The sequence below is a fragment of the Oryctolagus cuniculus genome, chromosome 10, assembly GCF_964237555.1.
Source record: "Oryctolagus cuniculus chromosome 10, mOryCun1.1, whole genome shotgun sequence".
In the NCBI taxonomy this organism is placed as follows: Eukaryota; Metazoa; Chordata; class Mammalia; order Lagomorpha; family Leporidae; genus Oryctolagus; species Oryctolagus cuniculus.
In genome coordinates this window covers 98,283,749-98,295,825 of record NC_091441.1, presented here as the reverse complement: position 1 = coordinate 98,295,825, position 12,077 = coordinate 98,283,749, and the positions used below count along the sequence as shown (strand labels likewise).

Sequence of the window (12,077 nt, the reverse complement as noted above, 5' to 3'; positions counted from 1 at the left end):
AATAAGAAACACAAGAAAATTTTCAACTTCCTCATTAAAAAAGTGTCTCCAAGTGTCCAAACTCACCCCATTTGAGAACCATTGCTATTTATGTAAATGGAAATTAACCTTTTAAATCCAGTGTCATATTTATATCATATTTATATTTATGTCATATTCCCCTATGTTTATATCCTTGCTAATTACTTTCAAGGCACAACAATATTTTAGTCTGTTCCTTAGTGCTTTGGCTTCTTTTTGGGCCTTTATAAGAAGGTTACTTTTTGCCCTCTAAACTTTATTGCCTCTTTTTTCGTCATTCCTCTCAGTGCTTATATCTGTTCTCATCTCCATGAAATACTCAAGATATTTTTTGTGCTACTTTCATCACTTTTACTTTAAAACCATTTCACTTTGCACAACAGAGAGTTTTGAAGTCAAGGAGATTTTTTATCTTTTCAGTCTTGTAATCTTCAGCTGTTTTGTGGCTATGGTAAGAGGGACTATACATCAGGGACTGAGGCTCAGAACGTTAAGGGATCCTTCAACTCCTCTAGGTTTTATAAAGTTCTTTTAACTCCAGTATTCTGTAATTTAAAGACATCATTCTTGCCTTCAAGGAGTTGACAGTTTTGTAAGCAAAACTAAATATAGGCCGGCGCCGTGGCTCAATAGGCCAATCTTCCACCTGCGACGCCGGCACCCCAGGTTCTAGTCCCGGTCTGTGTGCCGGTTCTGTCCTGGTTGCTCCTCTTCCTGTCCAGCTCTCTGCTATGGCCTGAGAGTGCAGTGGATGGCCCAAGTGCTTGGGCCCTGCACCGGCAAGGGAGACCAGGATAAGCACCTGGCTCCTGGCTTCAGATCAGTGCAGTGCGCCAGCTGCAGCGCACCAGCCGCAGCGGCCGTTGGGGGGTGAACCAATGGAAAAAGGAAGACCTTTCTCTCTCTCTCTCTCTCTCTCTCTCACTGTCCACTCTGCCTGTCAAAAAAAAAAAAAAGCTAAATATAAAATAATTGTTAATGAAAATTAATTAAGTTACAAAATAGAAGTAAAAAGAAAGTTCCATGGGAATAAATAGGAAGAAACAGTTCATTCCAAGGTCATACTCATTTTAAATTTTTTATTTTATTTGAAACATGGCTAGAGGGAGAAAGAAATAATCTCCCATCTGTCAGTTCACTCCCCAAATGCTCACAACAACCAAGACCAGACCAGGCTGAATCCAGAAGCCAGTAAATCAAGGTTTCCCATGTGGGTGACAGTGACTTAACTACTTTAGCTATCATCACCTGCTGCCTCCCAGGTACCTCCCAGGCGTTTAGGGAGTTTACCAGTGGAAGGAAGATAGTGCACTCTGACTCTTGCGCGCGAATGCTCACGCTCTCTCTTGGGCGTCAATGCTCGCGCTCTCTCTGGCGTGCTCGCGGTCTCTCAATGCTCTGCCTTTCAAATAAATAAATAGATCACAAGGACAGCTTAGATTGCTAATTGATAAGGAAATAACCTAGGTTTGATTTTAATCTTGAGAAAATGTTGCAGAAATATTTCTTCTTGGAGTTTAGTAATGTGAAAGATAAAGAAAACTTTTATGGGCAACTGACAAAGAGATTATTTATAGCCACGCTTAAAAAAATAAATAAATAAATAAAACAAGAAGAGCGAGTGAGACTGAAGCAAGCCAACACACATGCATTTCTGTAGGTTTGAAAACCCCTGCTTCATGCTAAGCCAGACTAAGGTTTTATGATAAAAAAGTATCATAGAAGGTACACATCTCTCTCCACAGAATGGAGATTTTGGTTTGTTAGGGTTAGATAGCAGTTTTACCTAAAGTGCCAGTAATAACTCCTTCAGATTTTATATGGGGATACTGCTAGAAGAATATGAGGGTATGATAGAATGAAATGATCAAGTTTCTCATGGGGTTAAAACTAGAGTATTTTAGGCCAGCGCCGCGGCTCAATAGGCTAATCCTTGGCCTAGCGGCGCCGGCACACTGGGTTCTAGTCCCAGTTGGGGCGCCGGATTCTGTCCCGGTTGCCCCTCTTCCAGGCCAGCTCTCTGCTGTGGCCCGGGAGTGCAGTGGAGGATGGCCCAAGTGCTTAGGTCCTGCACCCCATGGGAGACCAGGTGAAGCACCTGGCTCCTGGCTTCGGATCAGCACAGTGCACCAGCCGCAGCGCGCCAGCCACAGCGGCCATTGGAGGGTGAACCAACAGCAAAGGAAGACCTTTCTCTCTGTCTCTCTCACTGTCTACTCTGCCTGTCCAAAAAAAAAAAAAAAAAAAAAAAAAAAAAAAAAAAACCAACAAACTAGAGTATTTTAAATTGAACAGTTTAATGAGTTGTTACCAATACATTTGAAAATAAGTATGTTAAAAGGATAAACAGGGGACTCACACTGTGGTGTAGAGAGTAAAGCTGCTGCTTGCAATGCCTGCCTCCCATTTGGGCACCGGTTCAAGTCCCAGCTGCTCTACTTCTGATCCAGTTCCCTGCTAATGTACCTGGTAAAGCAGCAGAAGATGGCCCAGGTACTTGGGCCCTTGCATTCATATGGGATACCCACACGAAACCTCTGGCTCCTGGCTTTGACCTAGATCAGCCCCAGTCATTGCAGCCATCTGGGGAGTGAACCAGCGAATGGAAGATCTCTCTCTGCCTCTACCTCTCTGTAACGCTGCCTTTCAAATAAATAATCTATTTTTTAAAAAGGACAAAAAACTCATTGGTAATTTGATGGCTTTGGAATAATAACTTGGCAATTCTGTAAAGCTAAATTTGTGTATTAGTCAATTGTGAGTAGACTGCAGTTTCAGAATCTCACTCTTTGCAGCCTGCAAATTAATCTGCATGGCATTTGGTTTCAGTCCATTCTCCAGAGCCACCATGAGCTTCTTTAAAAAAAAAAAAAAAGATTTATTTATTTGAAAGTTGGAGTAACGCAGAGAGAGTAGAGACAGAGAGAGAGAGAGAGAGAGAGAAAGAGAGAGAGGTCTCCCATCCACTGGTTCACTCCCCAGTTGGCAGCAATAGCCAGAGCTGCACTGATCCAAAACCAGCAGCTTCTTCTGGGTCTCCCACAGGGTGCAGAGGCCCAAGGACTTGGGCCATCTTCTGCTGGAAAGGCCACACAGAAAGCTGGATTGGAAGTGGCATAGCCGGGACCCAAACTGGCACCCACATGGGATGCCGGCACTGTAGGCGGCGGCTTTATCCGCTGCACCACAGCACCGGCCCCCACCATGGGCCTCTACCCAGATATAGCTCCTTCACCTTCCTTGATATATACATTTCTCCCCTCTTCCTGGACATGTGGTTTTTCTCACTACTCTTACTATTTTCCCCTTAAATCTAGATGAAGCTTTTGATAGCTCCACAAGTGGCCATGATGCAGAATATTTTCAAAATCTGCCTTCACTTTAGTTAACGTAATTCTGGTGCAGAATTAGAGAGTAAATTAGTAATATATGAACTATAAAGAAATGACCAATTGACTTTGAAAATTATTCCATTTATTTCTTCAACAAATGTCACAGTAAGTACTATCTATATACAATAGGTTCTGCTACTTGGTGAGATTATTAGCAAGACAAATTCCTTGCATTCTAAGGACCTAGAGAGAAGTACATACATAAAATAGGGATATACTAAGGTAAAAAATATTCCTCCAGAAATAGGAATTCAGTAGAGATCTCAAAATCTATTGGTCAGGCCTGATAGGATATCAGATATTGAGAATTGAGAATGATGAAGAAAGCTACCGAGGAAAGGCTCCATAAAACAGGCAATATTAAGCTGAATCTATTTTTTTAATGGAAAGAAAGAAAAATAGTAAAGTAGAGCCCTCGTAGCTACCAGGCAAGGGATGCACATAGATAAAGTGCAAGGCTGCTGAGGTTTTTCAAGATAAATGAGAAGCCTGAAGAAGGAAGAAAGGGCCTGATGTAACTTAACTTAAAATGGCTTCCTAACAAGCATGAACTAGTCTAACCTTTGAGGATTCTGAGAAGGGTAGCCATGACCAGATGGGCATTTTGGAAAGGGAGATGTTGGAAAGCCCATTAAAAAGGTGAAAAAAGGGCAGATGTTTGATACAATGGTTCAGACCCAACTTTGAATACCCACATCCCATATCAGAGTCTCTGGGTTTGAATCTCAGCTCTGCTTCTGATTACAGCTTCCTACTAATGTGCACCCTGGTAGGCGGCAGGTGATGATTCAAGAACTTGGGCCCCTGCTTCTCATGTAGAAGACCAGGATGGAGTTTCTGGCTCCTGGCTTCAGCCTGAGCCAGCCCTAGCTGTGTGAGCATTTGGGAAATGAATCGGCAGAAGGAACATTGCTCTCTGTGTCTCTATTTAAAAAAAAAAAAGAAAGCTATACTGGTCCAGAAGAGAGATGATAGTGGCCAAACCAGATCCCTGAAGAGGAGAGGTCAGATGTGACAACTTTTTAAGATAACAAAATTTTTATAACATGATAATTACTGTAAGTGTTCTAGTTTAATGAACTAATGGGTTCCATTCAGTGAGATGGCATCTTTAGGAGCAGATTGGAGATATTGCCCATAGAGGTCATCTGCTTAGGAAGGAATCTGAGCTGGAGATACCACTTTAGGGCTTGACAGCCTCTAGTTGTAACTGAAGTCATGGGAATAGATGATATTGTCCAGGAAGGCTTATAGATGAAGAAGGAAATGAGTTAAAGGCAAAACTATGAAGGCTTCCAATATATATGGAGTGTTGAAGGGGAGAAGAAAAACAGAAACAAGCCATCGGATATCTGGCATCCTAATTGTATTTGATGGGTGCCGGGGCACGTGTGAGTGAAATAATAAACATTATCACTGTTGGTGTAGCTGACAAAGCACAAGTTCCACTACACTGCAAAGGGACCAGTGAGTATTTATTGAAGAAATACTGAAATTACTCCCACATGTTGTGGATGTGAAGGTAATTATTAATGCTCATCTTTTGTAGTGATAAGGAATATGTTATTTTTGACTAACTGTAATATTTCAGTTAAAGTAACTATTGATCATGTAAACCTAGGAAGTGACAAGAAAAAACCAATAGAGAGGCAATTCTCTATTTGAATCCTCACCAGCTAGGCACTTCTCTGATGCATTGACTGGTTGGACAAGATGAGAAAGTATTCGCATCAGACAGGAAGGGCTGGGGGCACTACTGCCAACACCTCTCAATTTTTATTTCCAACCAAGTTGCTAAGTCACAAATACCATTTTAAATGATACTATATTCTCCTTTTGTTTGTTTGTTTGTTTGTTTTTTTGACAGGCAGAGTGGACAGTGAGAGAGAGAGACAGAGAGATCTTCCTTTTGCCGTTGGTTCACCCTCCAATGGCCGCCGCGGCCGGCGCGCTGCAGCCGGCGCACCGCGCTGATCCGAAGGCAGGAGCCAGGTGCTTCTCCTGGTCTCCCATGGGGTGCAGGGCCCAAGCACTTGGGCCATCCTCCACTGCACTCCCGGGCCACAGCAGAGAGCTGGCCTGGAAGAGGGGCAACCGGGACAGAATCCGGCGACCCGACCGGGACTAGAACCCGGTGTGCCGGCGCCGCAAGGCGGAGGATTAGCCTAGTGAGCCGCGGCACCGGCCTTCCTTTTGTTTGAAAGGAATTTTATAAGCAAGAAGTTATCATTAGATCTCTGGGTTTTGAGAACCTCACTTTTAACCATCACCACAGCTCTGAGTAAGAGAGGCTTATTTATATGGCCAAGAAGTCCAAAGAGCTGCTGATTGGGTAACCAACTGAGCTAATGACAGAACTCCTTTATCTAAGTGGCCACTATACAAACCCATTTATTTAGAAACGTGTAGTGCTTCATACTGCTGGATAGCACATGTTGTAGCTTGTTTTGGGATTTCTTCCCGGGAGTTCCCATGCTCTACTAGAATTTCTGAGTAACCAGTGGATGATCCTATAGGTTTTCCTTGGTGCATGAGTTCTATTTTCTGGGACCTATAGCTCTAAACCCCCCCTAAACAACGGGGCAAACAAAGGGCAAGGCCAGGGCCATGGGGACTCTTTACATGTCAAATGGAATTTTCAAGAGCTTACCATAATTTCAACCCAATTGTTTCATCAAAGTGCTTGCATTAAGATGAGGAATTCCCAGCTCTAAGCTCTTTTCCAAGTGGTCGTGTAGTTGCACCTCTTTTGGAGTTGCATTTTTAATAGGAGAGACACTAAAATGGCAGAATTTGGTGCAAGTGCAATGTTCCTCCTTTCTCTCTTTTGTCCTACTCCTGAAGTCCCTAGGAAAGCATCCAGCCTTCTCTGCTAAGCTGCTTCCCCTTGACCACAGAGGACTTCATAATGAACCAACTCACTACTCTTTCATGCTTTCTTATCTTGGTTTTATTGAATTATAACTCTTAAGTAAATGGTTTTCATGTTGCCTTAAGCTTAGCAGGACTTTCCTCATGACTGGTGTAATGCCAGTTGAGTGACAGTACATAGCCAATGTCATGGCAGTTTCTAAACAATAATATTTGTTGAGAAGAACTGCTTTTCTGCTGTCATTACTTTGTTTTCTGGAACCTGGTGTGTGTGTGCTAGAAAAAAAAGGGGGGGCCTATCACATGATAATTGATGCACAGTTATTCTTAAGTGTTGAAAATTAACTGAAATGTGATCCCTGTTGAACATGGGAGTGGGAATGGGAGAGGGAAGAGATGTATAATTTGGTACATGCTCAGGCTGACTTGCCCCAAGTGGTGGAGTTGGAAGCATACCAGGGGATTCCAATTCAATCCCATCGAGGTGGCATGTACCAATGCCATCTCACTGTTCCAGGTGATCAATTTCAGTTCACAGTTGGTCATGGTGGAGGGACTGGGAGTCAAAGGGAGCACATAGACAAGTCTAGTACCTGCTAACGCTAACCGATGGAGTAAATAAAGGGGAGAGTGATCCAACATGGGAAGTGAGATACTCAGCAGACTCATAGAATGGCAGATGTCCTAAATAGCACTCTGGCCTCAGAATCAGCCCTAAAGGCATTCGGATCTGGCTGAAAAGCCCATGAGAGTATTTCAGGCATGGAAAGCCAAGACACTGGCAAAAGATCTCTGTGAGTGAGATCCCAGTGGAAAGAACAGGTCATCAAAGAAGGAGGTACCTTTCTCTGAAGGGAGGAGAGAACCTCCACTTTGACTATGACCTTGTCTAAACAAGATAAGAGTCGGAGAACTCAGAGGGCTTCCATAGCCTTGGAAACTCATGACTGGAGCATAGGGAGATTACTGATGCCATAGACAGGAGTGTCAATTGGTAAAGTCAACAACAGGAGTCACTGTGCACTTACTCCTCATGTAGGATCTCTGTCCTTAATGTGCTGTGCATTGAGATTTAATGCTATAACGAGTACTCAAACAATATATTTCACTTTGTGTTTCTATGGGGGTGCAAACTGTTGAAATCCTTACTTAATGCATACTAAACTGATCCTCTGTAAAAAAAAAAAAAAAAAAAAAAAAGAAATTATCAATTCCCAACTTGACTCTCACTGGGATTAAACATGACAATAGGTCTGATCTGATTTCATCATCATTTAAAAAAAAATCATCTATTATTTTTCACTTTATGTTTCTGTGTGGGAGCAAACTGTTGAAATCCATACTTAATGTATACTAAGCTGATCTTCTGTATATTAAGATAATCGAAAATGAATCTTGATGTGAATGGAAGGGGAGAGGGAGTGGGAAAGGGGAGGGTTGTGGGTGGGAGGGACGGTATGGGGGGGAAGCCATTGTAATCCATAAGTCGTACTTTGGAAATTTATATTCATTAAATAAAAGTTTAAAAAAAAAAAGAATACTACTTCAAATAGAAGCATCTTTTGCCATTTGAAAAATATTAGAGGTTTTTTTAAGGGCTTCTACCTTTTCCAAAGAGTTTTATTCTTCTATGCTTAACAAGAAATTAGCCTCATCTAATTTAGTAAAACTTACACTTTTTTTAGGGAAGTGAAAAGTCCTTTTCCCTTCGATGTATTGTTACACATTGGAATGTCAGACCATGTTTAAAATACTTGAGAGCCATGATGCCTATCCTTCTGTTGCAGGTGCAACAACGAGAGTGAGTGGTCCCAGATCCACGAGAACATCATCCGAAAGTCCAGTGCCAAGTACTCTGCCCCCAGCGCCAGCCATGGTGACGTATTTCTTTGATTAGATCACTTTGTGTTGCATTTGCAGTTGCTGATCGTCCAACATCTCAGTTCACTGGTGATGATTGGCAGTTCTTTGTAAAGTTTAGCTCCCTATAGATGTTCATTTTACTGCCCACTTTGTATAATTCTTTTTTAATAATTCAAAGCCTTTCCTACTGTATGCTGACCAGAAATACATTTTCTGATCTATTATGGACTCAATGTACCTTGATAGGTAACTTGAGTTCTCACTTGTATCCAGAGAGAGGAAATTTTGTGTTTCAGGGTTTATCACATTGTGAAATCTGTGTTTTTATGAAGAAAAATTATACTCCCAGACCCCCTGCCCAACAAAAGACAGATACTGATATCCACCTTCTTTCTGTTCCTGTTTATTGTTAACATCATCAAGATAACTTGACACTAGTAATGACCAACGAATAGTCTTACAATGCCAGTCATTCTGGAACCAGAATAGAACCTCTTTATTTCTTTTTTTTTTTTTTTTGACAGGCAGAGTGGACAGTGAGAGAGAGAGACAGAGAGAAAGGTCTTCCTTTGCCGTTGGTTCACCCTCCAATGGCCGCCGTGGCCGACGTGCTGCAGCCGGCGCACCGCGCTGATCCGATGGCAGGAGCCAGGTACTTATCCTGGTCTCCCATGGGGTGCAGGGCCCAAGGACTTGGGCCATCCTCCACTGCACTCCCTGGCCACAGCAGAGAGCTATCCTGGAAGAGGGGCAACCGGGACAGAATCCGGCACCCCAACTGGGACTAGAACCCTGTGTGCCGGCGCCGCAAGGTGGAGGATTAGCCTGGTGAGCCACGGCGCCGGCCGAACCTCTTTATTTCAAAATAGTTTTCATATTAGCTTAATTTTTTTTTCCTTTTCCCTTCTTTTCTTTTGAAACTGTGTTTAAGTAAGTACTATCTAAATCTCAGAACAATTCTACACATTAGATTGTATTCTAAGTTCAACATTAATTACTTGATTAAATTAAAAGCACTTTTTTAGAAGTCTTTGAGCCTTTATATACCCTTGTAGATTACTATCTAATTCAATAGAACCATGTTTCTCCTCTGAATCATTGCATAATATCTTTTATGTAACCTTCTTTGTTTTCACTTTCATAAATCTTGTCAGAAAATAAAAGTTGGCCTTAAAAGACAGTATAAAGCCTCTGCAAGTAATCATTGTTTTTAAAGAGTAATAGTTATTGAGAACAGTTTTTTTTTCCTCCAAGGTGGTCAGCAGGCCCTTAGCTAGGAGAATTTTTAGAGAGGATCCGCACAAGATGCTGTGAGGGTTGAGACTCTCAGCTGAATCTACTCAGTTCCTCTAAAACTTTCTAGTATGGGGTCCTGAGAGCCTTTCTCACTAATGTTACGTGGCACTTCCTCTATGAGTATGTCTGGATGCCAAGGAGCCCCATGTAATATACTTAAGAAGCAACATTCAGCATACTAAAACTGGCCTAGCGCGAAGAGACACATAAAATTTTGTTTTTAAAAAATATAGGAAAGTTACTGTCGATTTGGAAAACTCATTCACATGAATATTTGTCATATTCTTTGCTTATTTAACTTGTGAAGAGGAGTACTTTGCTACAGATTGATGGGGCATGATATGATTAAAACATGGAGAACATTTACAAAGAGAAATGGTAGCAAATCACTTTCTTAAAACAAAAACTAAAAGAGTAGTTTCTCCTCTCATCTCAGCAGGATAAAAGGATGAGTTTTGTCTCACTCCCAGATGAACAGGAACAATGCCATCTTCAGTGTCTGATTTTTTGTTCAGGATTCAGAGAGCCTCAGATAGGATGGCCGTACTGTGAGGTCTGCGATTGTGGAAAAATCATCAGGCGAAGCAGGTTGCTGCTTTTTTAAGAGTGTGTCAGAAACTGCTTGAGACTTGGAAATTATCTGTTTTAACCTCTTCATTAAACAAATTAGGATATTAGGGCCTGGTGCTGTAGCATAGCGAGTTGAGCTGCCGTCTGTGATGCCAACATCCCATTTGGGCACTGGGTTTGAGTCTCTGCCACTCCACTTCCAATCTAGCTCTCTGCTAATGCTTCTGGGAAAGCAGTGGAAGATGGCCCAAGTCATTGGGACTCTGCACCCACAAGGAAGACCTGAAGAAAGCTCCTGGCTCCTGGCCTCAGTCTGGGTTCCTCCTGTCAGAGGAATATTTTGGGTCTTTATTAGTCTCCAAAGTTAAGAATACATCCATATAAAATTTTAATTTACTTTTCTAGAAACTGTCACCTATCTTTTTTTTTTTTAATTTTTTTTATTTGACAGGTAGAGTTATAGACAGTGAGAGACAGAGAAAGGTCTTCCTTCCATTTGGTTCACTCCCCAAATGGCCATTACGGGCAGCGCTGCGCCAATCCGAAGCCAGGAACCAGGTGCTTCTTCCTGGTCTCCCATGTGGGTGCAGGAGCCCAAACACTTGGGCTATCCTCCATTGCCCTCCCAGGCCACAGCACAGAGCTGGACTGGAAGAGGAGCAATCGGGACTAGAACCCAGTGCCCATGAGGGATGCTGGCGCCGCAGGCGGAGGATTAACCAAGTGAGCCATGGTGCCGGCCCCCTGTCATCTATTTTTATTAAACTTCATAAACAGTTCATTGCATTGACCATTCTGTATTATATGTCATTAGTGCTTTTCTTTCCATTCAAGTCATATAAAAATGGGAAAAGAATTGCTTCACTGGCTTTGGGTACTGAGAATAAATGTGCATTCAACCATAACTCTTCTGTGCAACTTCATATATGTGGCTATCAATTTGTATTGTTGGCCTCTTAGATGAGTAGCAACAGACTGAACTTTTAGCAATTCCAGCTAGCGTGTAGATCATTAAGGACAAGTGAAGACAAATAAAATAGTTAACACAGAAGTGTTGAGTTTATTTTTAAATGACCATGAATTGTAGCTTTGTTTACATATCTTGGACTGAGATTAATTTACACAATTCTTATTTAGCATTCCTTCAAAGAGGGAGTGAGGAGGTAGGTCTCAGGGAACAGAGCAAAGTTGCTGTTCAGTATTTCACACAGGTATCATTTTGTCCAGTTACTTTTTTAAGAGCCAGTCCTTAAGCTCAGATTAAGTGTAGTAAGAAAATGGTGGTCTTGGGGACAGCATAGAGGTGTAGTGGGTAAAGCTACCACCTAAAGTGTCAGCATTCCATATGAGCACTGGTTCATGTCCCAGCTGCTACACTTCCCATCCAGCTACCTGCTGTTGGCCTGGGAAAAGTAGCGGAAAATGACCAAAGTGTATGGGCCCCTGCCACTTCCATCCACGTGGGAGATTCAAATGAAGCTCCTGGCCCAGCCCTGGCCATGAAGGCCATTTGGTGGTAAACCAGCAGATGGAAGATTCTCTCTTTCTCTCTCTCTATCTCTCCCTCTCTCCCCCTCTCCCCCTCTCTTTCCCTTCTCTCTTCCTTCTCTCTCTCTCTAACTCTGACTTTCAAATAAATAAATAAATCTTTAAATAAAAAAGAAAATGGTATTCTTATTTCAAGCAATCAAAGTAGTCAGATTGACAAGGAGATTATATAGACTCAGTTACTTTTTTTGAGTTCTTTATCTTGAGATTCCCATTGCAATGATAGGTTGGTAGAACACCCAAGTATTGCTAAGGGACTGTTTGCCAACTAGGTGGGCAAATGGATCACTTTTTTTTTTAACTGTTCTTAAAGACATTCTTGCCCTGATGACCATGCCTTAGCATTATTTGACATGTGTCTCATCATCCAGGATTTCAAAACCAGAAGGAAACTGAAAAATCTCAACCCCTACAAAAGGGAATGCTGTTTTTATATCCTCTATTTATGGTTTTTTTCATTCTTCATGAGTCTTTCACTTCATCTTGTGGAAAAGCTGAAGCTTTCCTCTTATTTGT

The 12,077-nt window shown here is 42.0% G+C and overlaps 1 protein-coding gene across 16 annotated transcripts in view; it reads left to right on the top strand.

Annotated features, from left to right (window-relative positions):
* DOCK3 (dedicator of cytokinesis 3) overlaps positions 1 to 12,077 on the top strand; it is a 506,159-nt gene that overhangs the window by 378,091 nt on the left and 115,991 nt on the right. For all 16 annotated transcript variants that reach the window (XM_051852375.2, XM_051852373.2, XM_051852369.2 and 13 more), the window contains one exon: positions 8,072 to 8,160. In XM_051852375.2, coding sequence (XP_051708335.1) covers positions 8,072 to 8,160 — 89 coding nt within the window. The remainder of the gene's footprint in view (positions 1 to 8,071; positions 8,161 to 12,077) is intronic.